The sequence below is a fragment of the Cololabis saira genome, chromosome 15 (genome assembly GCF_033807715.1).
Source record: "Cololabis saira isolate AMF1-May2022 chromosome 15, fColSai1.1, whole genome shotgun sequence".
NCBI lineage: Eukaryota > Metazoa > Chordata > Actinopteri > Beloniformes > Belonidae > Cololabis > Cololabis saira.
The window spans coordinates 1,253,475-1,281,350 of record NC_084601.1 but is presented as its reverse complement, the minus strand read 5'-3'; the positions used below and the strand labels follow the sequence as shown (position 1 = coordinate 1,281,350).

General features: G+C 44.6%; 1 protein-coding gene across 1 annotated transcript in view; it reads right to left on the bottom strand.

The window, feature by feature from the left end:
- Window positions 1–27,876, bottom strand: part of LOC133461213 (semaphorin-6D-like) — a 236,928-nt gene that overhangs the window by 44,549 nt on the left and 164,503 nt on the right. The window contains 2 exon segments of the mRNA XM_061742029.1: window positions 1,018–1,071; window positions 1,558–1,616. Of these exon segments, the coding sequence (XP_061598013.1) occupies window positions 1,018–1,071; window positions 1,558–1,616 (113 nt within the window).

The following is a 27,876-nucleotide window of genomic DNA, read 5'->3' as shown; positions in this document are numbered from 1 at the left end:
CGATGTAAAAACGTTGCCTGCTGGTGGTGAAACTATATCTCTGCTGCTGATAAACCTACAATCTGGGGCTGTTCAAAGTTAAAACTGCAACTCCAATCAGATTTGAACGGCTTTAAAGTGAGCTAGGTGTGTGTGTTTGGTAATAGTGGATGGAATATTTTCAGCCCCGCTTCACTTCCAGTACTTTGACAGCGTGAAAGTACTGAATCTCTCTGCAGCAGCAGAGAGATTCTGAATTTTTACGGATGTCTGGTTGCAGGAAGGTAGCACCCATCCATCCATCCATCCATCCATCCATCCATCCATCCATCCATCCATCCATCCATTTACTGCAGATACATCCTTTCCAGGGTCACAGCTGAGCTGCAGCCGATAGGCAGCATACTCCCTAAAGAGATCAGCCATCCATCACCATCTGCATGGAGTCATGCTGATAATATGGCTGATTTCAAAGGTGCGTTCAGCTCCATTTGCAGCACAAAACTGCAAACCCTCCTCTAACCTCTAAGTATAGTTAGATCAGCATCTCAGCTCTTACCTCACCAATTAGTTGCAAAAACTTTTTAAACATACTTCATTATTTGAAATATTTCTATTCTTTTTTAAGATGCACCTATCTGATTTCCATCTCGGGAAAAGACAAAACATGCATAAAAAATTTAAATGACTGAAAATGTACTGTATAAAACCCTCACTGATGGGGAACACAAGCGCACATTTACAACTCACTCAAACTCCACAATCAATCTCTGAGGACACTGTTCTCTCTCAATATGCTGTTAGAAGGAAAAAAAACGAGTATGGAGATATGGAATTTAAAGATATCCATCATCCTGGTAACATATCATTTTAAAAATCACAAAGCTGTTTCTGAAAACCATAATTTTGTTCCAAAATTGAAATAAAATCATTTTTTCACGTGACTTTGCTGCCTTTAACGTATGTCGTCAGAGAACGGCAGGACATGACCCGTCCAACGGCGGTGGGACTTCAAACTCCATGAAAACCCTTTCTTACCGTACGCAGAGTCGGCTGCAGACTCCTGGTTCCGTGTGGTCGCCAGCACGTCCACTGCACAAAACACAATACCAGAGTCACCTCCCATCGTACAAAAATACAAAATTTTTTATGTAATTTATCACGTTTCATGGATTGTGTTTATATGGACAGGAAAGCCACAGCAATAATCACGTCTGAAGCCCCTTTTTGCTTTTTTTTTTAAAATTTGAAACCCGGATGATCAGTTTTGATAAGACCAGGTATGCTAGTCAGAGTCTGTAGGCCGTTACATACTGGCATTTGTATGTGAGAGCCACTTTCCTGAAAGACTTAAAATCTGACCAGCTCTTTTTTCCAGCTCCTAGGATATACAAAAAAAGTGTAAAAAAGAAGGCCAGCCCGTCGACGCTGCCGACTCTTGCATGCTATTTCAGTGGTTATCGTCAGAGGAAAGCACTGATGGATTCTGTCTCAGCATCCCTTATTTAGAGGCAACATAGTCACACTGTTTACAGCCTGAATTTAAAGTCTTATCAGTTTTATTGTGGCCTGCCTTACCTTGACAGCTGTCGGGAAGAAGAGAGTGGTCACCCTCAATGTCCTGCTCAAACCCCGCCCTGCAGAGTCAAAAGAAGAAAAACACAGCAGACACAGTCAGACAAAAGAGCAAAACTAGTTGTAAAGTGTGTCTCAGGTTAGTTAGCACAGCTCACGGTTGCCTGGGAGATTAATCTGAGCTACTCATCCACAAAGACCAGATAAGACCTCAATATGTGTAATTACCTCATGCAATATAGCTCACATTAGAGAAATTACACTCTCTTTTGATTGATTTTGAATTGTTCCAACCTGAACTTGTTTTTTTCTTTCAAATGGTATTAATTAGGTGCGAAGGCCCTAGTGTGTCTGTAGGAATTTTTTTCGTTCTGCTCATTTTTTTTCCTTCTTCCGACGAAAGGAGGGCCTTTTTTCCCCCTAAACGTGCCCCAAAAGTCACCAAATTTTGCACGCAAGCCAGGCCTGGTGAAAAATGTGATATTTAATGGTTTGCATTAATGGGCGTGGCCTAATGGCTCAACAGCGCCCCCTAGAAAACTTTGTGCCTCAAGCCCCACAATACGGTTTGACGTACATGCACGAAAATCGGTACACACCTGTATCATGGCACAACTTAAAGAAAAGTCTGGACATCAGGTCTGGACATCAAAATGTGCGTCTCCATCCTGCGACTACGCGCATTACTTTTATCAGTCAAAAGCGTTACCGTGGCGACGATAGACGCCAAAAAGCGTGCCCCCCCTCCATCTGATTGGTCCAAATTTGAACTTCTGGATTTCTGCCATAACTTTTGAATGGTTTGACATAAAGACTTGTGGGTGGTGTCATCGGACTCGGTTTTGAGTCATTGAACATAATTGCTGCAAATTAGCCCCGCCCCTTCTTCTGATTGGTCGATATGTGATAGTTCCTACTTTCTGCCATAACTTTTGAATGGTTTGACAGAGAGTCGTGGCTGGTGTCATCCACTAAAGCTTCCACTGCAGCCTGAACGTGCACAAGGGTGCGAGGGCCCGTTCATCTCTGCTTGCAGCTTTCATTATTTTTGCATTTTTTTTTTTTTAAACATATATTTATTGATTTTTGTAATATAGTAACATTTAACAACACTTATAACAACAAAACAGTTGGCAGTATGTAAAATAAATAAATTCGTACACAATTGTACCACATATTAATAATTAATTAATTCAGAAGTGGGAAAAAAAATAAAAAATACAAAACTAAATAATAATAAACAGAGTACTGTCTGATGTGGTTGTACCCAGGAGATGTTAAAGATACATTTATGTAGCCAGACAAAATGTTCTACATCAATAATAATGCTAATAAAGAAAGAAAATAACAAATAAAAAATTAATAAAAATAATAATAATTAAACAGCAACACCAAAAATGTCAAATGTCTGTAACTTCACGCTTTCCTGAGATCCAATGACCTGTTATTCCATTGTCCTATTTTTCCACTGTCCCCTCTATGTCACCAACCCTCAACAGGTCCAAAAACATTTTCCAAATTCCATAAAATTCAGAAGCTTTCTTTCTGATAATATAGGTCAATTTCTCCAGAGCAAGTGCTGAAGTTAAATTGTTTAGCCAGAGAGTAAAAGAGGGGCAAGCAACATTCTTCCAGCATAATGCAATACAACGTTTGGCCTGTAGTAAACATAGGTCAACCATTTTTCTTTCTTTACAAGACAGACCACAGTTATCAGGATAGATGCCTAAAATGCACAGCTTAGGGCATACAGGTACAGGGGATGCCGTCATTTGAGAGAGATACTTTAAAACAGAGTTCCAGAATTTTTGGATCTCTTGACAATTCCACAAGCAGTGGTATAGAGTACCTTGATGTTTGTTACATTTATAGCATAAATCAGGTATGTTAGGGTCGAATTTATTTAACTGTACAGGAGAGATATATGTACGCATTATCCAATTGAATTGTATCCTTCTTAACCGAGTGTTGATAGTTTGAGTGTGTATTTTTAAACATATTTTAGTCCATTCACTGCTTGTTATATCTTTTTGTAGGTCTCGGATCCACGCCAGTCTCTTGCTGTATTTTTGCATTTTTAAGGTAACCATTCCTTCTCACAAGACTTAAGATATTCTGGATTTGAGATCACCAAGCAGTGATGAACCTCTCATTCTTCCAGTGTTGTCACATTTCCATTGTAAATCCTCATACATTCTCTGTCCAGGACATGTTTGTTTGTTAGGAGACGCTGTGCTCATATTTGCTCATAAAAAGAAAATGTGGCTAATGCCGTTTAACCTGTTCACCCCCAATTTTAAATTAATGATCACAGGGTTTTTTCTACATTTTCCATAGAAGAAAACGAACGCTACCCAGCCAGGCATCTTCAGTCCCGGGAGAGGAAGTCATTCCCGCCAACAAAGGCTGTTTACACTCTAAAGTTTGATTTGATTGACTTTTTACTGCTAGTATATACGTAGCTTCCCCCTGGGGATTAATCAAGCATTAGCAGACTAAACTGAATGCAACTGAATGTAGCTGAGCTGAGCTAAAGACATCCCTGTTAGTGATTCTGGGAAGGTTCTGTTGTTTCTGCCAGTCCCATCAGGATTTTAAGACTAATCTTTTCATTCAAAAACTAAAATACTTGCTGATTCTCCTCTCAACCAACAGAACAACTGATGCTGCAATGTTTTACCCCCCTCCTTTGTTAAACAAAAATTCAGTATTTTGAAAAGCAAAATATAAAACTGGAAAAAAATGGAATGAAATGAAAATAAGGACGGGTACTTTTGAAGGAGGATTTTGAGGAGTATTTTCCTGAAGGATTTCAGGAAATGAAGAGACACGTTTCTCAAACTGCTTGGATCTGTTTCCGATCCATTCGTAAGCCCCATCACGCCGGGCCAACATTCCCACGTTGGGAATACGTTTCCATCTGTTTTATTTACCTTCTGCATTTACAAAGAAAATACTTCACCATTTGTTTTCAACCACTCTTCCTTTATTAGTATCTTCTTATTTCCTGTTCATCAATCTGAGCATTCATTTACTTTTACTTAACCACCTTCTCATTTCACTTCATTCTTCGAATGTTTCTGTGCTTCTTCTCCTCCCGTGTTATTCAAAATGGCCTTTTCCCTCCATCTAAATTCACTATTAATAACCAGGAGCCAGTCACCGCACTCACGACCAAAATATGCCAAGGTGCCAGAAAACCACGTGTAAACTATGTAGAAGAGAGGATCTGCACACTTGGATCAATGCAAGAATCTTTAATAAATCAACCAAGTTTCCGGTCAGAAGACCTTCACCTGCATATTACCCTGATGAAGGTCTTCTGACCGGAAGCTTGGTTGATTTATTAAAGATTCCTGCATTGATCCAAGAGTGCAGATCCTCTCTTTTACACTAATATTAATAACGACACTTTAGTTTTCTCTCACTTGCTTTCTTTTGACGCGTCAGCAGATGTAGTGGTGTGATCGTGCAATCAGAAGCTTGTGACTTGTGCCCGTTCACACACCAAAGTGTGAGTGTTAGCTGATGAATACATCACAGAACCTTCACATACCACTATTTTTATTTCAGAACTCATTTCAGAGCTCAGGGACAAAAAGCCCTTGTTTAAGAGTAAATTGGTAAACCATCATCACTGGAGAGTTACTCAGAGATGCATTACAGGGTTGCTGGCAGACAGACATGCTGGACACCATCTTTTGTTAGATTAATGCCCAGTCCCAATCCCCCTCCCCTAGTCCTACTTTTCATCACTACCCCGAAATTTTGTGCGTTCCCGTGAGGGTAGTGGTGTCCCAATTCCTCTTTTCTCCTAGGGGGAGTGTGCTTATTTAGGGGTAGTGTGTATGAATCTGGCCCTACGGATCGAGGGATTTCAGATCCTCACTAGCTGAACTAGGGCCAGATAAATTTCCCAGAATGCTTTTTGTCGTCATTTGCGGACTGAATCAAAAAAAACAACATGGCGGACATTTTTTATTTTTTAGTGAATAAAATCAATATTTTGAGTTAAAAATGCGTTTTGATTACATTTCTAGCGAGAAATATATATTTTACTTTCATAATATTCACTCAGTGAATGTACATAATCACTCGTTTGCTCGTTGTTGCAAAGTCTTTTTCAAACCTCGCCAGAATAAAGGCTGATTTATGGTTCCGCGTTACACCAACGCAGAGCCTACGGCGTAGGTTACAGCGACGCGAACCGTACGCCGTACCCTACGCCGTACCCTACGCCGTACCCTACGCCGTACCCTACGCCGTACCCTACGCCGTACCCCATACCCTAAGCTCTGCCTTGATTTAACGCAGAACCATAAATCAGCTCCCGAGCCGGCAGGTAGTTTTGATCCCGAAATTTTCGGAGCAAATTTCTTAACAGGTGTAGCTACAACTGTTAGATCTCATCTATTAAACCAACATTTATTTTCCTAAATGATTTACTTCAGCCAGCGGTAATTCTCCACAGAGCTGCAGGTTTCTCCCCCGGGACGACGGCGCAGGTTGACCCGGCTGTGAGCTGCTGCTGTTACCATGGTAACAGCTGCTGCTGCTCCGAGCCGGCGGCTCTTCTCCCAAAACATCGGGTCAAATTTCTTAACAGTTATTTGGATAAACTGAGCCCAGGTTGGGGATCTTAACGGTTACTTTTACGCCTGAAAAAATATGAAAACTTCTATCTAGAACATTTAGAGAACATTTAATGAACTGTTCTTCAAGATGACATCCTTCTGCTTCCGTGTTCTAACTCACTTTGAGCATTTATCTCTCTGTACCTCACGTTTGTTAACTCCTCCACCCCCTCCATCTCTCAGTATTTATCACCCTCATTGGCTGCTTCTCTCTTTCCATTGCCATCTCTCAGTTCAGGCTACATTTCCATCAGCGTGGGTTGAGCTGTAAGTGAGCAGGGTAAAAAAAAGAAAGAAAAGAAGCTGGAAACAGGAGGTGGTCGATGCGTTGGTATCCATTATAAACCCCGACCACTCTCAGGCACCTGAACACCTCGCTCATCAGGCAGGACGGGACTCGGAGGAGGGGATGGAAATAGATTCAGTTATAAAACACAGCCAAGTTATGAGATGCTAGTGTTGCTGAATTGTGATTACATGTTCACTGTGTTGGAGCTTTGCAGCAGAGGCGTTAGCAGGTTTGAGAGGATGTTAAATGTAATTGAGATGTGTGCTTGGCTGCAGGAGCGTTCCATAACTGAAGAACATTTGCAGGTTGTGCTTCCTCCCATGCACATTCATACTGAGGTCTGTTGGGTTTGATAGAACTTCATCTTTTCTGTCAGGACACGTGTTAACGGGAGGGTTAAGGTGCATTTGTCACATTCAGTGACTTTCAACTTTCAACCAAATGACATTAAACTTAATGTTGACTTAAGTGTGAGGAGCTTAGAGCCTGGATCTGACTTTGATTGCAACACTGTAGACACAACACTGTAGGGTCCAGCATCGTTGTCTAGAATGTTTAAATTAACCCAAAATTACTCAATGCTTAGCTTTGGTTAAATGAATCATGACTTTGTCTTACACAATGTGTGACTGCAATTAAGTTTTTTATTCTTTAATCATTTTGGCTATTTCATACAGTTAATTGACGTAAACTAATGTATTGTGCTAAGGATGAACAGTCGCTGGCCACCCTGGCAGTATGCCATCATTTGTGATTGCTGATAACGAACAGAAATTAAAATAAGGAAATATTCTGTTCCATCTTTGGCTGGATTTTGGAACAACTATCATACTGAGATGAGATTCATTTTGTTTCCCGTCTTTCTCCTCCTGGCCGGGTTCTTCTCGCTCTTTAATACTTCTCAGTTTGCCATTTCCACTTTTGTGTTTAACTGATGTTATGTAAGATGTTTTCTTCCACCATCCGTAACTGCATCCCATTCTTTTCCCTGGAGGGAATCTTTCACTTATCAACATAAGTCTGAGAGGCTAAACTCACTTCGGCTTAGACTTTTCCACTCAAGCGAATAATACCTCTGCCTGTGGAGCCGCTTTCTATTTATGATCTAATCGGCTGCACCGAGGTCAGGCTGCCGTACCTTTCTATACTAGCTTAGATGTGATAAAACATCCATTGCTTTGGTTTCACATGTATTTGAAATTCCGCTGAGCCATCATCCACAACAATATGGCTTCATGCAGTTTTATTTGACTCGCTGAAAGAGTTTGAAGATTATAATGCAACCATACACTGCAAGGGTTTAATAGTAAAGTGAATAAAAACGTGTGTTTTTCCATATTTGAGAAGATTATACACTGAAACTGCTGAAAAATCATTTTGAAAGCAATAAACATTTGACCCATGGACATATGGCCTGAGAACTGAGAACTTTTTCAAAATGCGTTTAGAGGTTAATAAATTAAAAGGTGCTAGTGCTAAAACAGTCCAGGAGGAGAATGAAAATATGTCTACAAAGCTGTGCTTTTAGCTAAATTTGTGACAAACTATCGGTCACTCCGGTTCACCCTCCGAATGTGTTAAAACACAATTTTACCCCAAAATAACCACGCCTCAAAACAAACAGGGACCAGGGGTCATCAACCCGCGGCTCTAGAGCTGCATGTGGCTCTTTAGCGCCGCCCTAGCGGCTCCTGGAGCTTTTTCAAAAATGTTTGACCTTTTTTTTTCTTTTTTTTCCTCTTTTTTTCCCCCTTTTTTTTCTTCTTTTTTTCTTCCCTTTTTAATCTCGACATTTCGACTTCCTTGACATTTCGACTTTTTTCTCGAAATTTTGACTTTTTTCTCTTGACATTTCGACTTTTTTCTCGAAATTGTACTTCAACATTAATCTCGATATTTCGACTTTTTTCTCGAAATTTTGACTTTTTTCTCGACATTTCGACTTTTTTCTCGACATTTCGACTTTTTTCTCAAAATTTTGACTATTTCCTTGACATTCCGACTTTTTTCTCAACATTTCAACTTTTTTCTCGACATTTCGCCTTTCACCATTTGCCTTCATTCTAAGACAATATGGCTCTTTCAACATTTTGGGTTGCCGACCCCTAAAAAGGTGTTTTCCATTACATCGCTTTGCATAACAAAAGTTCTGATAAAAAGTACCGCTGCTGGGGGGGCGAGGGGGTTTCTATTGAAAGGTGTTGTTCTTTTTTTAGTGTAGTTAGGAGAGTGTAACTCTCCTTAGTTCTCTTTCTGCATCCCCGTAACTATGTGCATCTCGTCCTGCAAAACTTCTCTTCAAAACAAAGAAGACCTGGACTTCAAGAAGATGGACGAAAACACCTTTGGGACAAATTATTGTGACTGCTACCAATGCAAAAATAGTCAACAGAAAATCATCATGATTATTTAAAGACAAAGCCTTAGGTGATGCAGTAGTGCATAATGAAGGAGTGGCACAACAACATGATATTAATGAGGTTAAAAACAGCTGCTAAGGAGATGTTGATGGTTCTGGACTGACCGACTACGTCACATCCAGGGCTGCCCGAGAAATACAAATGTGCAAAAAGCGTTTCCATAACACTTTTGTGACATATTGGATTATAAACATGCCTGAAAAACCACCTTGTGAAAGGCTAAAAAGGTTTTTGCAATATTTGGATTTTCATTTTTTTTTTTAATTATAAACATTTCTATCACAGGTTTTACAATATTTAAGTTTTGCTTAAATCTGGTGGTAATGCAAATTAAACTAATGACATCCCCGAGGCACAAAACAACCACTAAGAAGCAACAGAAGGCCAGAGTCACAAAGCTGCAAAAGAATCAGACTTTAAATGAACAAAGAGTGTCAAAAAGATAAAGAACAACTGAGACACAAATTTGCCAAGGCAGTAGAGAAGGATCATGGCAGAGCTCAGGGTGATTCGTGAAACATTTGATTCATTTAACTAGATTGTTTTTCTAAATGTGCAGAAAAATGCTATAAGAAATGATATTTTAGAGAGAATTTTTTTTTTAAAGTAATGAAATCTCATATCCTGAGCAAGCTTAAACAAAGAATTTGTAGCAGGTCTGTGCTGTGCAGAATCTGCTCACAATCCTCTGTGTGACCAGCTTTTAATTGTGAATATAGAAATATTCTTAAATCAGTTCAGTTTTTTTTTACATTCCACCCTTCCTCATGTTCTTCATGCTGAAGATGCAGGAAGAGAGACTTGCAGTGGAACGGCACTAAGGTACAGATTTAACAATCAGATCAGGGGTTGGACTGGAAGTGACTGTCGAGAGTCGCAATGATCCCAGTCCAAGATGTAAACTTTCCTCCACCGTTCTGGACAAATAAATTAAAAAAAAGTTAACTAAAAACAAACGCCATCAAACTCCACGTATTGTCTGATAAATTGGAGAAATCTGTGGAGAAGTCAGTGATCTTGCTGTTGTCATTATCTTCCTGCTAATGAAATTAGAGCACACACACACCATTTTTCCTTACATGGCGTCTGTGGTCAACATCAAAATTCTTCACATCATTGTTGGTAGATTTCAGTGTTTGTCACCCAGGAAATTACAATTATTAAACCTATTTTTCTTTAATACATTTTTTCCAGGCAAAACTTCCACACATTCCTTTGGTTTATTCTATATTTATCTGGATAAAATGCCAAAGCAGCAGACACTGGAGGGTGGCTCAAAGCAATCAAATACTCATTAATATTCCCTTTTTTCCATAATGATTCCCTGCACTCACCCTGTGGATTCAAAATGTGATTATTGTGAGAGTTTGCATTATTGCAGTATGAAATAAACAAGTAGAATATAAAGTGAGGATGTTATCGGGTTCTTAGATTAATAGAAAAGCGCAAACTAATTCCATATTACGAGGAAAAGCATTTCTAGCATTATTTTAAAATCAACAAATGGGTGGACGAATCTGACGATTCTATGTGCTGCTGATGAGCTTCTCAGACAAAGTTTAAAGGACTGGATGATTAAATCAAGCTCCAAACCTTTATTTCTACACAAACTACAGTATGCAGATGATTGGGACTGGAAAGACTAACTGTTCATAACACATGAGGGCTCCTGTTGGTTGGTCGGGCTTTAATGAAATGAAAAAAGAAATAAAAGTTGACAGTTTGTTTAAATAAAAAAAAAACATCCATCCATCGTCCACCGCTTATCCGTTCCCGGGTCGCGGGGGCAGCAGTCTCAACAGAGATGCCCAGACTTCCTTCACCCCAGACACTTCCTCCATCTCTTCCTCCGGCTCTTCCTCCATCTCTTCCTCTGGCTCTTCCTCCGGCTCTTCCTCCGGCTCTTCCTCCGGCTCTTCCTCCGGCTCTTCCTCCGGCTCTTCCTCCGGCTCTTCCTCCATCTCTTCCTCCGGCTCTTCCTCCGGCGCTTCCTCCGGCGCTTCCTCCGGCGCTTCCTCCGGCGCTTCCTCCGGCGCTTCCTCCGGCGCTTCCTCCGGCTCTTCCTCCGGCTCTTCCTCCGGCTCTTCCTCCGGCTCTTCCTCCGGCTCTTCTGCCAGACACTTCCTCCAGACACTTCCTCCAGACACTTCCTCCAGACACTTCCTCCAGACACTTCCTCCAGACACTTCCTCCAGACACTTCCTCCAACTCATCCTCCAGCTCTTCCGAAGGGAGTCCGAGCCGTTCCCAGGCCGGCCGAGAGACATAATCTCTACAGCGTGTCCTGGGTCTCTTCCCGGAGGGACATGCCTGGAACACCTCCCTAGGGAGGAGGGACATGCCTGGAACACCTCCCTAGGGAGGAGGGACTCTAAGGGAGCGTCCAGCCACCCTGCGGAGGAAACTCATCTCTAAGGGAGCGTCCAGCCACCCTGCGGAGGAAACTTATCTCGGCCGCTTGTATCCGCGATCTTGTCCTTTCGGTCACTACCCAAAGTTCATGACCATAGGTGAGGGTAGGTGCGTAGATTGACCGGTAAATCGAGAGCTTCACCTTTCGACTCAGCTCCCTCTTCACCACGACAGTCCAGTACACCGACCGCATAACTGCGGACGCTGCACCGATCCGTCTGTCAATCTCCCGTCCATCGTTCCCTCACTCGTGAACAAGACCCCGAGATACTTGAACTCCTCCACCTGAGGCAGGACTTCTCCACCCACCCAGAGAAGGCATGCCACCCTTTCCCGATGGAGAACCATGGCCTCGGTTTTGGAAGTGCTGATTCTCATCCCTGCCGCGTCGCACTCGGCCTCAAACCGCCCCAGCACATGCTGAAGGTCCCGGTCCGATGAAGCCAACAGGACAACATCATCTGCAAAAAGCAGAGATGAAATCCTGAGGTTCCCAAACCGGATCCCCTCCGGCCCCTGGCTGCGCCTAGAAATCCTGTCCATAAAAATTATGAACAGGACCGGTGACAAAGGGCAGCCCTGCCGGAGTCCAACATGCACTGGGAACAAGTCTGATCTACTGCCGGCAATGCGAACCAGACTCCTGCTCCGATCATACAGAGACCGGACAGCCCTTAACAGAGGGCCCCGGACTCCATACTCACTGACCCCTCACAGAATGGCACGAGGGACACGGTCAAATGCCTTCTTCAGATCCACAAAACACAAGTAGACTGGTTGGGCAAATTCCCATGAACCCTCATCACCCTGCGGAGGGTGTAGAGTTGGTCCAGTGTTCCACGACCGGGACGAAAACCGCATTGTTCCTCCTGAATCCGAGGTTCAACTATCAGCCGTATTCTCCTCTCCAGTACCCTGGCGTAGACTTTCCCGGGGGGGCTGAGAAGTGTGATCCCCCTGTAGTTGGAGCACACTCTCCGGTTCCCCTTTTTAAACAGAGGGACTACCACCCCGGTTTGCCACCCCAGCGGTACTGTCCCCTTCCTCCATGCAATGTCGCAGAGGCGTGTCAACCAAGACAGCCCAACGACATCCAGAGACTTGAGGTACTCAGGGTGAATCTCATCTGCCCCCGGTGCCACTGAGGAGCTTATGAACCACCTCAATGACCTCGGCTTGGGTGATGGATGAGCACGCCCCAGAGTCCACACTCTCTGCTTCCTCAGTGGAAGGCATGTCAGTCGGGTTGAGGAGATCCTCGAAGTATTCCTTCCACCGACTGACGATGTCCCCAGTCGAGGTCAACAGTCCCCACCCACACCGTAAATAGTGCCGGCAGAGTACTGCTTCCCCCTTCTGAGGCGCAGAACGGTCCTCCAGAATTTCCTCGAGGCCGACCGAAAGAAAAAAAACAGACATGCTCAAAAAAGACATAAAAGTGGAATAAAGCTTTAAATCTACTTGTGTGTAAAGTGGCGAACTTAGTCACAACAGTCAAAACCACTTTAGCAGAGCTGAACTCACAATCACTTCAAGATCCAAACATCAGAGAAAATAGAGCTGTTTCACTTTGTCTACCTTTAGCTCTCTGACAAAGATATTGCTGTTTTTGTAATTTTCTGTTCCTCATTTTTTGCTCTTGCACATGCTTCTTTCCACTTCTTGCATCACAGCCCCCTCAGTTTCCTTCTTCACCTCTTTTTCATCTCCACCTGCTCAACCTGTCCATTTTAATCTTCCCACTGCATCTCCCGCCTGCTCTGTCAGCGATCCCGTCCGTCTTACACACACCACCCGTGTGTCTTTTGTGCAGCTGCTGAAGATATTATTGTGTCCTGTCTGTGTGGAAACACAGGCAGAAAAAAACAAACAAACAAACACTTTATAAGATACTCTTTTTTTAGCTGAACTGATATGTCTTATTTAAAAAAAAAATGCAGTGAACCAGAGCAGCTTGGCTGTCTGTGCCTCCATCAAAATCAACATTTCAGCTGAACTTCATCAAATACGAAGGCCTGACTTCCTGTCACCTTTCTTTACTGCAGCTACAAACGTGTTATCCTTAATAATCATATTCAAAACAAGAAAAAAGCACAACAATGACATCATTTTGGACAGGAAACTGGCCCTTTACTTTGATTTAGATCACCCGATGTTAAAGGTTTTTACGTCACTGAACAGCTCAAACAAAGATTATGAGAATTCTGTTGTCTGCTGTCTGTCTGTCAATTTGTCTTGAAATAAATCTTTTCTGTTTAAATGCCTGCAGTTTTTACTAATTAGTCAAAAACAATCCTGGTTTTGTGTGTCTTAATTATGTCCAAAATGATTCAGTATATAATTAATTGAATCTGTAACCCGGGCTGTAACTGCTCTCACACCTCACGGTTGGATCATATCACGGTTTCTGAATCACAAATCACAGACACACTGAAGTTCTGAATGAGCTGCATTTGTCCAACTGACTTTTGAGGTAAACCTGTAAAGATGCTGTTACATAATCAAGCTACTAAAGATGAATGCTGGACTAGTTTTTCCAGGTCCTGCTGAGACATCAGCTCTTTTAACCTGGATATATCCTTAAGGTGATAGTAGGCTGACTTTGTTATTGTCTTAATGTGTTTTTCCAAATGTAGGTCCGAGTCCATCACGACACCCAGATTTCTGGCCTGGTTGGTTGTTTGTAGGTGTATAGATTGAAGTACAATAATGCCAGTGCTGATTATCATTAGGCCTTCTTAATCAGGGCCTGAGCACTGACAGTGCGAAGGCCCTATTGTATCTGTAGGAATTTTTTCTTTCTTTATTCTTTCTTTCTTCTGATGAAAGGAGGGCCTTTTTTCCCCCTAAACGTGCGCAAAAAGTCACCAAGTTTTGCATGCAAGCCAGGCCTGGCGGAAAATTTGATATTTAATGGTTTACATTAATGGGCGTGGCCTAACGGCTCAACAGCGCCCCCTAGAATACTTTTCTCTGCCATATCTTTTGAATGATTTGACATAAAGAGTCGTGGGTGGTGTCATCGGACTCGGTATTGAGTCCTTAACCATAATTTGTGAAAATTAGCCCCGCCCCTTCATCTGATTGGTTGTCCCTATTTTCTGCTATAACCTTTGAATGGTTTGACATAGAAAGTCGTGGGTGGTGTCATTTCTGATATGCTTATGGGGGACGGTGGCCATGAGTGCGAGGGCCCGTTCATCACTGCTTGCAGCTTTAATTACTTAAAGTTATTACTTAAAATTACTTAAAGCTTCTCTTAAATTAAATCTTATACTTGCATTAACAAAAAAACAAATCTGAGTTGGGTTGATGAGGACCTTAGACGGTGCAGTGGGAACCTGGAAGACATTTTAAAGTTCCTCATGTTCCACATGATTGGAACTGCTGCTCGTCACTGAAGCCTCTCAATCCACACTGGGCTGAACTTTGGTAAAAAAACAATAACAAACTAACAAAGGTCAATCCACAACTCACGTGATGGATTGGGGAGTGATGCGAGGGAAATCCTTGTAGAGGGTAGAAGGGGATGGAAGAGTTACAGCCAGACTCAGTTTAGTTATTTATTTTCTTGTCCTATCCACTTTTTTACTCATCCTTTTAGGTTTTAGAAAATAAAGGCTGAGTTCACCATCACATCACGTTAAGTGCTGCCGATATAAAACGATCTGTGGACGACAGCGTCCTACGAATCTGGAGTGAACTGGTTTGTTTTAGGCTAATATGAGTTCCCAATACCTGAACTGGTCTTTTCACGTTAGTCTCTCTGGAGTTATCACCTTCCTAGTAAACATTCAGTCAGTACAACCTCAGTATTCAAAGTCTGGAAGCAGAAACAAAATAATTAAACTAGAAAACGGTTGAAAGATAGCAACTTCTTTGATTTTCTCAGGCAGCCAGAAATTAAATTATATTTGGATGATCACTTTTATGTAAAAAGCAAGAGAGGAACTTGCCATGCAGAGCATGAACAGGAGGGATAATTAAAGTAAAACAGAACAAAACTATCTCAACCTAGCAGTGTGAGACCATTAACTATGCCAATAGGTTTGCTTCCTCATCATATCTCAAGGTTCACAGCAGTATATCTTCACTAATTTGAGTTAAAAATATTCACTGGCTCACAAAAGATTCAGTAAATAGTTTCTGTCAATCCACTGAATAAATGATTATTTATTGAAGGACACTACATACTTTCAGTGAATATTTAGAGTTCTGTGAATATTTTGAACAGGAGTACAGGGTTTACAATATCACAGCTGTTCTGAGAGACAAATTGCAAATTTCCTCTTGAAGAAGTTGATATTTAATCAGACTGAAGCTTCCAGTGCAGTACAACACTTTAAAGCAGTTTCCTCTTAATCTTGTAGCTCAGAAGAGCTGAAAATAACAACTGGTGCTGCAGCTAGTTAGCTAGCGGAAGTAAGCAACAATTAAAAAAACTGTAATTGGGGAGGAAAATGTGGACAGGATATGGACAGAACGTTGACTTTTTTCCCCTCCTAGGCCTTGTGGTCTGTCAGATTCCTCTCAATAGCTGACCATATGTCACATTAACACACTGCTGTGCCTGTTTCTGGGATTATCTGCCTTGTTGGAAGTAATATGCATGTCATTAGCTCTGAACGAGCAGGACTGATGAGCCAGAATGCTATGGAAGCACATATTCAAGTGCCGCCGGATGAATTAGGAAACAAAAACCAAAACCTGCCTCACTGTTAACGTCCGACAATTCAGAAGAGAAAAAAATAAAAAGAATGTTGATGTTGGAGACCGTCAATGTCAGCATCCCTTTTTAAACCTTCACCGTGATGCTTTTAAGCTCTGTAGCTGACAGATTTGGGGTTAAAACACATCATCATCTGCATCTACACCAATCAAGTCATCTGTTTTAGAGTTAAAAAAAAAATTAAAAAGTGTCAGAACATTCTGACAATGACACGGGGATTAAAGCAGGTTGGTGGGATTCTGACGGGATATTATCAAGCAACTCTTTAAGTCCCAACAACATGACGGAAGGAAACCTGGAGCTAATGGGATGATATGGACGGCAATCTGCAAATCTTTTAGTTTTGAACTAATAAGCCTCTGGACTGAAGTCTTTCTATTTCTAAATAATATTTTGAAGACCCTGAAAATCAGCCCCGAGACTTTTATGCTGCCTTTAATCCCCAAAGACTGAAGAAATTCACACCAATTAATTCTTCTTCTGAAGAAGATAAATAAATGTCTCGCAGTGGGGATATACCTCCACGGCAGACAGATAAGCAGCTTAAGGGAAATGTATGAAATTGAAAATTACCTATAGATTCAAAACGCCCCTTATTAATGAGTCGACATTTACCAGCAACCAGGGGGCACTGATGAGGTTTATCCCATTCCAAGTCTCTTGCTAATCACTGCTTGTTATATATACATGTTTAATGGGGTGCCGTGTCCTCACATACACTCACGGCCACTTTATTAGGCCTAACTGCTCGTTAACGCAACCTTCTAATCAGCCAATCACATGACACGACTCGATGCATTTGGGCATGTAGACGTGGTCAAGACGATCTGCTACAGTTCAAACCAGCACCAGAACGGGGAAGAAAGGTGATTTAAGTGACTTTGAACGTGGCATGGTTGGTGGTGCCAGACGGGCTGGTCTGAGTGTTTCAGAAACTGCTGATCTACTGGGATTTTCATTGCGGGTGCAAATGCCTTGTTGATGCCAGAGGTCAGAGGAGAAAGACCAGACTGATTTGAGCGGAAAGGCAACAGTAACTCAAATAAGCCCTCGTTAAACTGAGGCAATGAGAAGAGCATCTCTGAACACGTGGAACCTTGAGGCTACAGCAGGATAAGACCACACCGGCTGCCATTCCTGTCAGCTAAGAACAGGAAACTGATGCTACAAATCGCACAGGCTCACCAAAATTGGACAACAGTAGATTGGAACGGGAGATTCGCATCATGGATTTTTTTCCATTGCTCCTGTAGTTTCTTGTGCTGGCCCCCTTTTCTTCTCTTTTTTCTCTTTTGTACATGGTGCAGCATCCTCTGCTGGTGGTGAAGAGCATCTCTGAATGCACAACACCGGAACCTGCAGCGTGGGAGTGAGAGGGGCAGGGTAACGGCCCGGTCAGGCGGGGGAGAGATTTGTCCGTCAAGACTCCTCTCCCTGGCCCTGCCCCTTCTCAACCTTTCCCCGACCCTGAACCTAACCTGGGACTTGCTGATTGGGCCGGAGCTTCGGGAGCTGCGTGCTGGCCTGTGGTCCCCACCCCTGGTCATCCCGTTGCTGCTTCCACCTGCCTACGGTCCCCACCCCCGGTCATCCCACTGCTGCTTCCACCTGCCTGCGGTCCCCTCCCCCGGTCATCCCGCTGCTGCTTCTACCTGCTTGCGGTCCCCACCCCCGGTCATCCCGCTGCTGCTTCCACCTGCCTGCGGTCCCCACCCTCGGTCATCCCGTTGCTGCTTCCACCTGCCTGCGGTCCCCACCCCTGTTCATCCCGTTGCTGCTTCCACCTGCCTGTGGTCCCCACCCTCGGTCATCCCGTTGCTGCTTCCACCTGCCTGCGGTCCCCACCCCCGGTCATCCCGCTGCTGCTTCCACCTGCCTGCTGTGTGCTGCTGACGTCCCTGACCCCCACTCTGGCTCTCGGCAGGAGGGTCCCCCCTTATGATCCTGGTCCTGTTTTCTTCCCTCCTAAAGGGGAGTTTTTCTTGCCACTGTTTGGCTTAAGGCTTTTCTCCCACTATGGAGTTTTTACCTGCCATTGTTTATGTAATAACTGCTCGGGGGTTTATGTTCATGTTCTGGGTCTCTGGAAAGCGTCTGGAGACAACATTTGTTGTATTAGACGCTATACAAATAAAATTGAATTGGATGTGCAGCTGAAAAATCTGCAGCAACTTTGTGATGCTGTCATGTCAATATGGACCAAACTCTCTGAGGAATGTTTCCAGTACCTTCTTGAAACTATACCACAAAGGATTAAGGGGATCCAACCCGGTACTAGCAAGGTGTATCTAATAAAGTGGCCGGTGAGTGTAGATGTAAACTGACATGTTCTTATTGACAGAGGTATTTTTGGACTCCTTGCTACATTTTCCAAGGAAAGCTGAGGAAGTGGTGGCCTTGGTTTGTGGAACCTAGGGAGCTGCTGTCGGCCCTCAGGTCCTCTACTGAGCGGAGGAAAGGAGCTTTCTAACGCTGCTCTCTTGCCATGAATCACCTTTTATTGTCCTCTTTTAATGAAAAATCGTGTTAAAATGTATGTTATTTAAAAAGGTACATTATGTAAGCTATACACGTTTTGATAGCTCTTTCCACATTTGTGACTTGTGTGTTACATTTTATGAATTTGACATATTTGTACAGTATGCCTGTAGTTTGTTGACTAGAACAAAACGGACTACTCTGTAAAATATATTTCTAAGCTCAATTAAATTTTATTGGGGAGGGGGGGCTTGGCTGGCTGGAAATGACCTCTTTCTCTCTGCAATTGAATCTGAATCTGTTGTTTATAACGTTTTGAGGAGAAACAGCAAAATGACGACTTTCCTCCATCTGAATGGAAGAATTCCTTCAGCCACACAGTCCTCGCAGTCTGAATGACAAACCTATAGCTTGCACGCTGACATTCTTTGAGCAACAGCCTATAAAAAGTCAATCTGTTAGAGAAAAGACATGTGATCCCCCCCAGCGAGGCCTCACATTGATTAATGTGAAGAGATGGATCAAAAGGAGCCGGGCAAATGCAAAGAGATGTCAGCTGAAGAGAAGAGAACATTCAGTCTGAGTGGAGATCAATACAGGGATTATGTATGCCTGCTGGAATATTTGTGTTTGACATTGATTCGCTTCACAGTTGATGGAAGTGGTGGAAAAATGAGACAGACTTCATTTACAAAACAAGAAAATCTAAAGATAGGTAGTGCTATGGATCCGGTAGGAACTGGGCCCTCATTAAATTATGGAATCATTTTTCAAAATATGCCTATTTGTGGAAAAATATGTCGTATTTGAATTACATAAAAGCTTGTTATTTGTTTTCTTCATAATTGTCCTTGTGGTCAAGAACCCCCAACACAAAAATGGTTTGTCCGCTGATCAAAATTTGATGTTATCATTTAATTCAACCAGATTAGAATGGTCAAAATGTCCGGTCAGCACAAGTCCGGTGCTCAGAAAAGAAGAGAAAAGAGAAGAAGAGAAGAAGAAAATAGAGGCCTCAGAGATTCTCTACACAAATATTTTAAAAAGGTGGTGACGGTGAAGCTGGAATTAAAAATAATAATAATAAAATCCGCGTAGAGCAAGGTAAGAAACAGCACAGCTGTTTACCAACCTTGTTAACTTAACCTAACTGGCTAGCTCTAATGTTCTAATGTAAAAACCTGACACGACTTGTTATGTTTGAGAAACAGTTGAGTTTGGTAGCTCCGTCAGAGAACATGAGACACAGAGGAGAGAGACCCAGCTACAGCAGGAAGAGGGAGAAGGAGAGATCCGGGCGCAGGGGGGCCAGCTTAGATTATTTTGTCCCGGGCCCAGGCAAGACTGTCAGCTGGCCTGGGGATAGCCAACAGGTAAATGTCATCACAGTCATGCCAATGTTCCCACCGTCTTCCAGCCCCCTCATTCCACCCGTTTGCATCAACATCAGAACCATCTGGGCCCGGACTGAACTGCTCAGTGGAAACGAGAGAAGATCTGACTACAGAAAAAGCAATTGCTGCTACATGAATGGATATCACACATTTAAATGTATACTTCATAGCTAATGTATGGAAATACTGCCCTGTATTCTGCTCAGTATTCCCTTAAGACTTGTTTTGGTTCAAAGTGAATAAACATGTTAAATCTCAAGTCACTGTTAATGTTTGTGGATTAAAGCAGACCAAATGATCCCAGTACTTGAGAGGAGAGACTCCACAATCTAAACATAATCAAATCTGTTGGCAGAAAACAGATGGCAGCAACAGAATGCAGCATTTGAAAAGAGATGTTAAATTGACTACATTTCCTGACAGTGTTAAGGGGGAGTAAACAACCCCAGGAAACGACTGAGAGAGATGCTTGAACAGCAGCAGCAGCTCAGAGCAAAAACTCTTCCAAAACCAAACGTAAATCCAAAAGATGCAGCCTGCCAAAAAATAGTCCGTAAATCTCCATCCTGGATAAAATTGGACATCTTGGATTCAGTGTTTCATTCTATTCTAACTGAAGAAGGTGGATTATCCGGTAAAGGGAAAAGTTCCAGTTTGCCACCACATCAACATCCTCTATGACTAACTGTCCCATTTTTCTGCTTTTGAGTCGTAACCATTTCAGCAAGCCCCCGGACCATCTGTGCAACTTTTTTGACTAAGTAACAGGAGCTACATGTTTTCAGTGGCTGGATTTCCATCTATCTGGGAAAGGGAAGAGATTACAGCAGGGGCATATTGATAATACTGTGACATGTTGCTTTCAGGCTGGTAGAATGAGGACCAGACCCAATCCTGCCTGGAATCAATGACTGTCAGTCAGTTCTGGTTTTGCTGCCACTGAGCCTGTTTCTGATTCTGGTTCTCTATGTGTGCTGACTCAACAGTTAAGGTCATGTAAGCAGGGTTTGTTGCAGCTGAAATGGCTCTTGAGCACCTGATGAACCACCAACTCAAAGCCCAGAGGAAAAGACACATCTAAATGAAGTAATCGCAATCTGGTGTGAAACTGGTGTGGAAACCAGGGGCCGGATTCACAAAACATTCTGAAGAAAAAAAATCTTCTTAAGTGTCATTTTTTTCTTAAAGGTATTGTGACATCATTTTTAACATGCTTTTAACACTATTAAAAGTCTTGGCCAACATCCCTCAAATGTGTCTAAAAGAGTGTAACAAGAAAAACTTCACTCTAGTACTCCATTCCTGGCTTTTTATGACAGTGTTTTTTTGCCCCGTGAAAAACGCTTCCTTTTCCCCCTTTCCTGTCAATCATTGCGCCGCTCCTCCTCCAAACCTCCTCCTCCTCCAGCCATACGCTCACAGCGGCGTCGGAGAGTTAAGCCGTGCGACAGGCGAAGCATGCACGGAAAAGCAGCAGGACGAACCACAGTAAACAATCATAAAAATAAAGGCATGCAAGCAGCACTGTCCCCTTATCTTAAGTCCAGTCAGTGGCCGCGGGTCTTCTTAGCAGTTTTCCTCCGGTGATTAGAACAAAAGAGGCTCTAAACACTAAACAGCTCCGTGTTAAGCCTCATTTATGGTTCAGCGTTAAATCGACGCAGAGCCTACGCCGTAGGGTTCAGCGTACGGTGCGCGTCGCCGCGTAACCTTACGCCGTAGTCTCTGCGTCGGTGTAACGCGGAACCATAAATCAGCCTTTATGGTGCGCTGGAGAGGAGAGGAGGCAGGGAGCTGGGTGGAGGGGGCGGTGATTTAGCGGGCCCTGACGTCACGGCCCGCCACCAAACCACATGCGCCGTTTTTGCACAGTTATGCGGAAAATCCCAGAAAGCACACAATACACTGAATGTTAAAAGTTCGTTGTTTTTTGGGTGTAATTGATGTCAAGACACCCAACAAAACACAAAAAATCAAGAAAAATGTGTTTTTCATGTCACAATCCCTTTAAGTTCAGTCTTAAGAAGAAAAAAGAGAAGAAGTCATATTCTCCAAAAAAGTTCTAAGTATTTTCTCAACTTTCTTCTTAAGTTTCTTCTTAAGAAAAAACTTAAGAATAAATGGTATTCTTGAAATAAAATTTGTTCTTGACTTTTTTCTTAACTTTAAGACAACATTGACCTGTCTTAAAATTTCTTCTGTGAAAAGGTAAGCCTGAATGAAATGAATAATATATATAATTTTGTATACCAAGTACGTAGAGGTGCACTAAATAAAAAGCCAAACATATGTAGCTTAATAAAATAAAATGAAATTCAATAGACTGATATGTTCATTTTAATACATTTATTAAAATTGTGACGGCTCTGATGTACAGGCGTACTTAATCCTTCATTTAGTATGCAGTATACAGTACATACTGATGCAGTATGTAGTACTTAGTATGCCGTTTCGGATACAGCCATATTTTAAGAATATCTTAAGTAGGAAAAAATAAGAAATTCGTAAGAAATGACAGTTCTTAAGACGGTTCTTAAGAAAATATTGAGGAATTGCACTTAAGAACTTTCTTATGAACTTCTTAATTTTAGATCTTAAGACATTTCTAAAGATGGTTCTTAAGAACATATTGGTGAATCCGGCCCCTGATCATTTTGCAGGTTCAGATGTTTGAGGCTAAAAGCTGGAAACATGCAGTTTTTTTTAAGTTTTACTCTAAATTCAAAACATTAGCGTTAAAATTGAAGATAAAGTCCCTGGTGCTTTTGAGTTCAAGTCCTTTGGTATGTTGAGGTAGGATTAGATTTAAACTCCGTTCCTCTCCGCCACTTCAATCAATAACTCCAAAGCGTCAGACAGCTCAGGCCCACAAAGCAACACTTCATGACAATCGATCTGTGGCCATAGTGTCAGCAGTTTTGCCATTCTCCTGCTCTCCCGCAGATCGAAGAGATATTATTTTCATATTTGTCTCTTGGGGGAAGGGTTGCCCTGAACACCAGAGAGCCGAAAAGCAACTGCAGCCCTCCTAATGTGTAAATACAGTCACTCAAACTTTGGCAGGTCGCAAGCTGCAATGAGAGCTGCAGCACTTTCTCTGACCACATCACGGGTGGATCAAAATACCTGGGAGAGGAAATTCATACTGATGTCCATCTTTGGTGATGGCTTACAGTACAATGAAGCACAGGGTTTTAATATTAAAAATACTTTGAAAACGTTGCGGACCAAACAGAACCAAAAGAGACAAAACATTACGTATCACTTTAGAGACTTTTCAGTATGTTGTTTGGGGTTCAACTATAAATTATGCAGAATATCTTTAGCTGACTAAGTGAATCAAAACAAATTGTATTCAAAAGCTTTGCATGTGACAAAAAAGTTTGAATTCCATACACTTAAAAGTTTAAAGCCTTCTGGTCATTTACTCACTTTACGGAAGAGTATTAGGGCCAGGCAGGAGAAAAATTGGACGAAGATTTTTTTTTCATTATGCACTTCGAGAAAAAAGTCGAGATGTCGAGAAAAAAGTTGAAATGTCGAGACTAATGTTGAAGTACAATTTCGAGAAAAAAGTCGAAATGTTGAGAAAAAAAGTCAAAATTTCGTGAATAAAGTTGAAATGTTGAAATGTGAAATTTTGACTTTATTCTTTTGTTGTATTTCAACATTAATCTCGACATTTCGACTTTTTTCTCGACATTTCGACTTTTTTCTCGAAGTGCACAATAAAAAAAAATCTATCCCCTCTCAAATATTTTTTCTCCTACATGGCCCTAATACTCTTCCATACATTTTTTAACTGAAAAAAAAAAAAAGAAAACTCTTAACCTCTCTGATTGAAATGGGTCAAATAATTGGGTGCAAAACAGGTATGAATGAACTTTGCAGACGTGTAGGTGTCGCTCTCTATACAGCCGTGTTGGGCTGCGGCAGCTCGTCCCACCTGCTCAGAAACTGGTTTCCTGAGGCATCGCAGGGACGCCAGCGCTGTTATCTGCAGGACAGCAGCACGGATCAGGGACTGAGACGCTGCCACACACCAACGCTCACACCAACGCTCAAACCAACGCTCAAACCAACGCTCACTCCAACGCTCACTCCAACGCTCACACCAACGCTCACTCCAACGCTCACTCCAACGCTCACTCCAACGCTCACTCCAACGCTCAGACCAACGCTCACTCCAACGCTCACTCCAACGCTCGCACCAACGCTCACTCCAACGCTCACTCCAACGCTCACTCCAACGCTCACTCCAACGCTCACTCCAACGCTCACACCAACGCTCACTCCAACGCTCACTCCAACGCTCGCACCAACGCTCACTCCAACGCTCACTCCAACGCTCACACCAACGCTCACTCCAACGCTCACTCCAACGCTCACACCAACGCTCACTCCAACGCTCACTCCAACGCTCACTCCAACGCTCACTCCAACGCTCAGACCAACGCTCACTCCAACGCTCACTCCAACGCTCGCACCAACGCTCACTCCAACGCTCACTCCAACGCTCACTCCAACGCTCACTCCAACGCTCACTCCAACGCTCGCACCAACGCTCGCACCAACGCTCACTCCAACGCTCACTCCAACGCTCACACCAACGCTCACTCCAACGCTCACTCCAACGCTCACTCCAACGCTCACACCAACGCTCACTCCAACGCTCACTCCAACGCTCACTCCAACGCTCACTCCAACGCTCACTCCAACGCTCACACCAACGCTCACACCAACGCTCACTCCAACGCTCACACCAACGCTCACTCCAACGCTCACTCCAACGCTCACTCCAACGCTCACTCCAACGCTCACTCCAACGCTCACTCCAACGCTCACTCCAACGCTCACTCCAACGCTCACACCAACGCTCACACCAACGCTCACTCCAACGCTCACTCCAACGCTCACACCAACGCTCACTCCAACGCTCACTCCAACGCTCACTCCAACGCTCACTCCAACGCTCGCACCAACGCTCACTCCAACGCTCACTCCAACGCTCACTCCAACGCTCACACCAACGCTCACACCAACGCTCACTCCAACGCTCACACCAACGCTCACTCCAACGCTCACACCAACGCTCACTCCAACGCTCACTCCAACGCTCACACCAACGCTCACACCAACGCTCACACCGACTCTCACTCCGACGCTCACTTCGACGCTCACACCGACGCTCACTCCAACGCTCACTCCAACGCTCACTCCAACGCTCACACCAACGCTCACTCCAACGCTCACTCCAACGCTCGCACCAACGCTCACACCAACGCTCACTCCAACGCTCACTCCAACGCTCACTCCAACGCTCACTCCAACGCTCACACCAACGCTCACTCCAACGCTCACTCCAACGCTCACTCCAACGCTCACACCAACGCTCACACCAACGCTCACACCAACGCTCACTCCAACGCTCACTCCAACGCTCACTCCAACGCTCGCACCAACGCTCACTCCAACGCTCACTCCAACGCTCACACCAACGCTCACACCAACGCTCACTCCAACGCTCACACCAACGCTCACACCAACGCTCACACCAACGCTCACTCCAACGCTCACTCCAACGCTCACTCCAACGCTCACTCCAACGCTCACTCCAACGCTCGCACCAACGCTCGCACAAACGCTCACTCCAACGCTCACTCCAACGCTCACTCCAACGCTCACTCCAACGCTCACACCAACGCTCACACCAACGCTCACTCCAACGCTCACTCCAACGCTCACACCAACGCTCACTCCAACGCTCACACCAACGCTCACACCAACGCTCACTCCAACGCTCACTCCAACGCTCACTCCAACGCTCACTCCAACGCTCACTCCAACGCTCACTCCAACGCTCACACCAACGCTCACACCAACGCTCACTCCAACGCTCACTCCAACGCTCACTCCAACGCTCACTCCAACGCTCACACCAACGCTCACTCCAACGCTCACTCCAACGCTCACTCCAACGCTCACTCCAACGCTCAGACCAACGCTCACTCCAACGCTCACTCCAACGCTCGCACCAACGCTCACTCCAACGCTCACACCGACGCTCACTCCAACGCTCACTCCAACGCTCACTCCAACGCTCACACCAACGCTCACTCCAACGCTCACTCCAACGCTCACTCCAACGCTCACTCCAACGCTCACTCCAACGCTCACACCAACGCTCACACCAACGCTCACTCCAACGCTCACTCCAACGCTCACTCCAACGCTCACTCCAACGCTCACACCAACGCTCACTCCAACGCTCACTCCAACGCTCACTCCAACGCTCACTCCAACGCTCAGACCAACGCTCACTCCAACGCTCACTCCAACGCTCGCACCAACGCTCACTCCAACGCTCACACCGACGCTCACTCCAACGCTCACTCCAACGCTCACTCCAACGCTCACTCCAACGCTCGCACCAACGCTCGCACCAACGCTCGCACCAACGCTCGCACCAACGCTCGCACCAACGCTCACTCCAACGCTCACACCAACGCTCACTCCAACGCTCACTCCAACGCTCACTCCAACGCTCACACCAACGCTCACTCCAACGCTCACTCCAACGCTCACTCCAACGCTCACTCCAACGCTCACTCCAACGCTCACACCAACGCTCACACCAACGCTCACTCCAACGCTCACACCAACGCTCACTCCAACGCTCACTCCAACGCTCACACCAACGCTCACTCCAACGCTCACTCCAACGCTCACTCCAACGCTCACACCAACGCTCACTCCAACGCTCACTCCAACGCTCACTCCAACGCTCACTCCAACGCTCACACCAACGCTCACACCAACGCTCACTCCAACGCTCACACCAACGCTCACTCCAACGCTCACTCCAACGCTCACTCCAACGCTCACTCCAACGCTCGCACCAACGCTCACTCCAACGCTCACTCCAACGCTCACTCCAACGCTCACACCAACGCTCACACCAACGCTCACTCCAACGCTCACACCAACGCTCACTCCAACGCTCACACCAACGCTCACTCCAACGCTCACTCCAACGCTCACACCAACGCTCACACCAACGCTCACACCGACTCTCACTCCGACGCTCACTTCGACGCTCACACCGACGCTCACTCCAACGCTCACACCAACGCTCACTCCAACGCTCACTCCAACGCTCGCACCAACGCTCACACCAACGCTCACTCCAACGCTCACTCCAACGCTCACTCCAACGCTCACACCAACGCTCACTCCAACGCTCACTCCAACGCTCACACCAACGCTCACACCAACGCTCACACCAACGCTCACTCCAACGCTCACTCCAACGCTCACTCCAACGCTCACTCCAACGCTCGCACCAACGCTCACTCCAACGCTCACTCCAACGCTCACACCAACGCTCACACCAACGCTCACTCCAACGCTCACACCAACGCTCACACCAACGCTCACACCAACGCTCACTCCAACGCTCACTCCAACGCTCACTCCAACGCTCACTCCAACGCTCACTCCAACGCTCGCACCAACGCTCGCACAAACGCTCACTCCAACGCTCACTCCAACGCTCACTCCAACGCTCACTCCAACGCTCACACCAACGCTCACACCAACGCTCACTCCAACGCTCACTCCAACGCTCACTCCAACGCTCACTCCAACGCTCACTCCAACGCTCACTCCAACGCTCACTCCAACGCTCACTCCAACGCTCACTCCAACGCTCACACCAACGCTCACACCAACGCTCACTCCAACGCTCACTCCAACGCTCACACCAACGCTCACTCCAACGCTCACTCCAACGCTCACTCCAACGCTCACTCCAACGCTCACTCCAACGCTCACTCCAACGCTCACTCCAACGCTCACTCCAACGCTCACTCCAACGCTCGCACCAACGCTCGCACAAACGCTCACTCCAACGCTCACTCCAACGCTCACTCCAACGCTCACTCCAACGCTCACTCCAACGCTCACA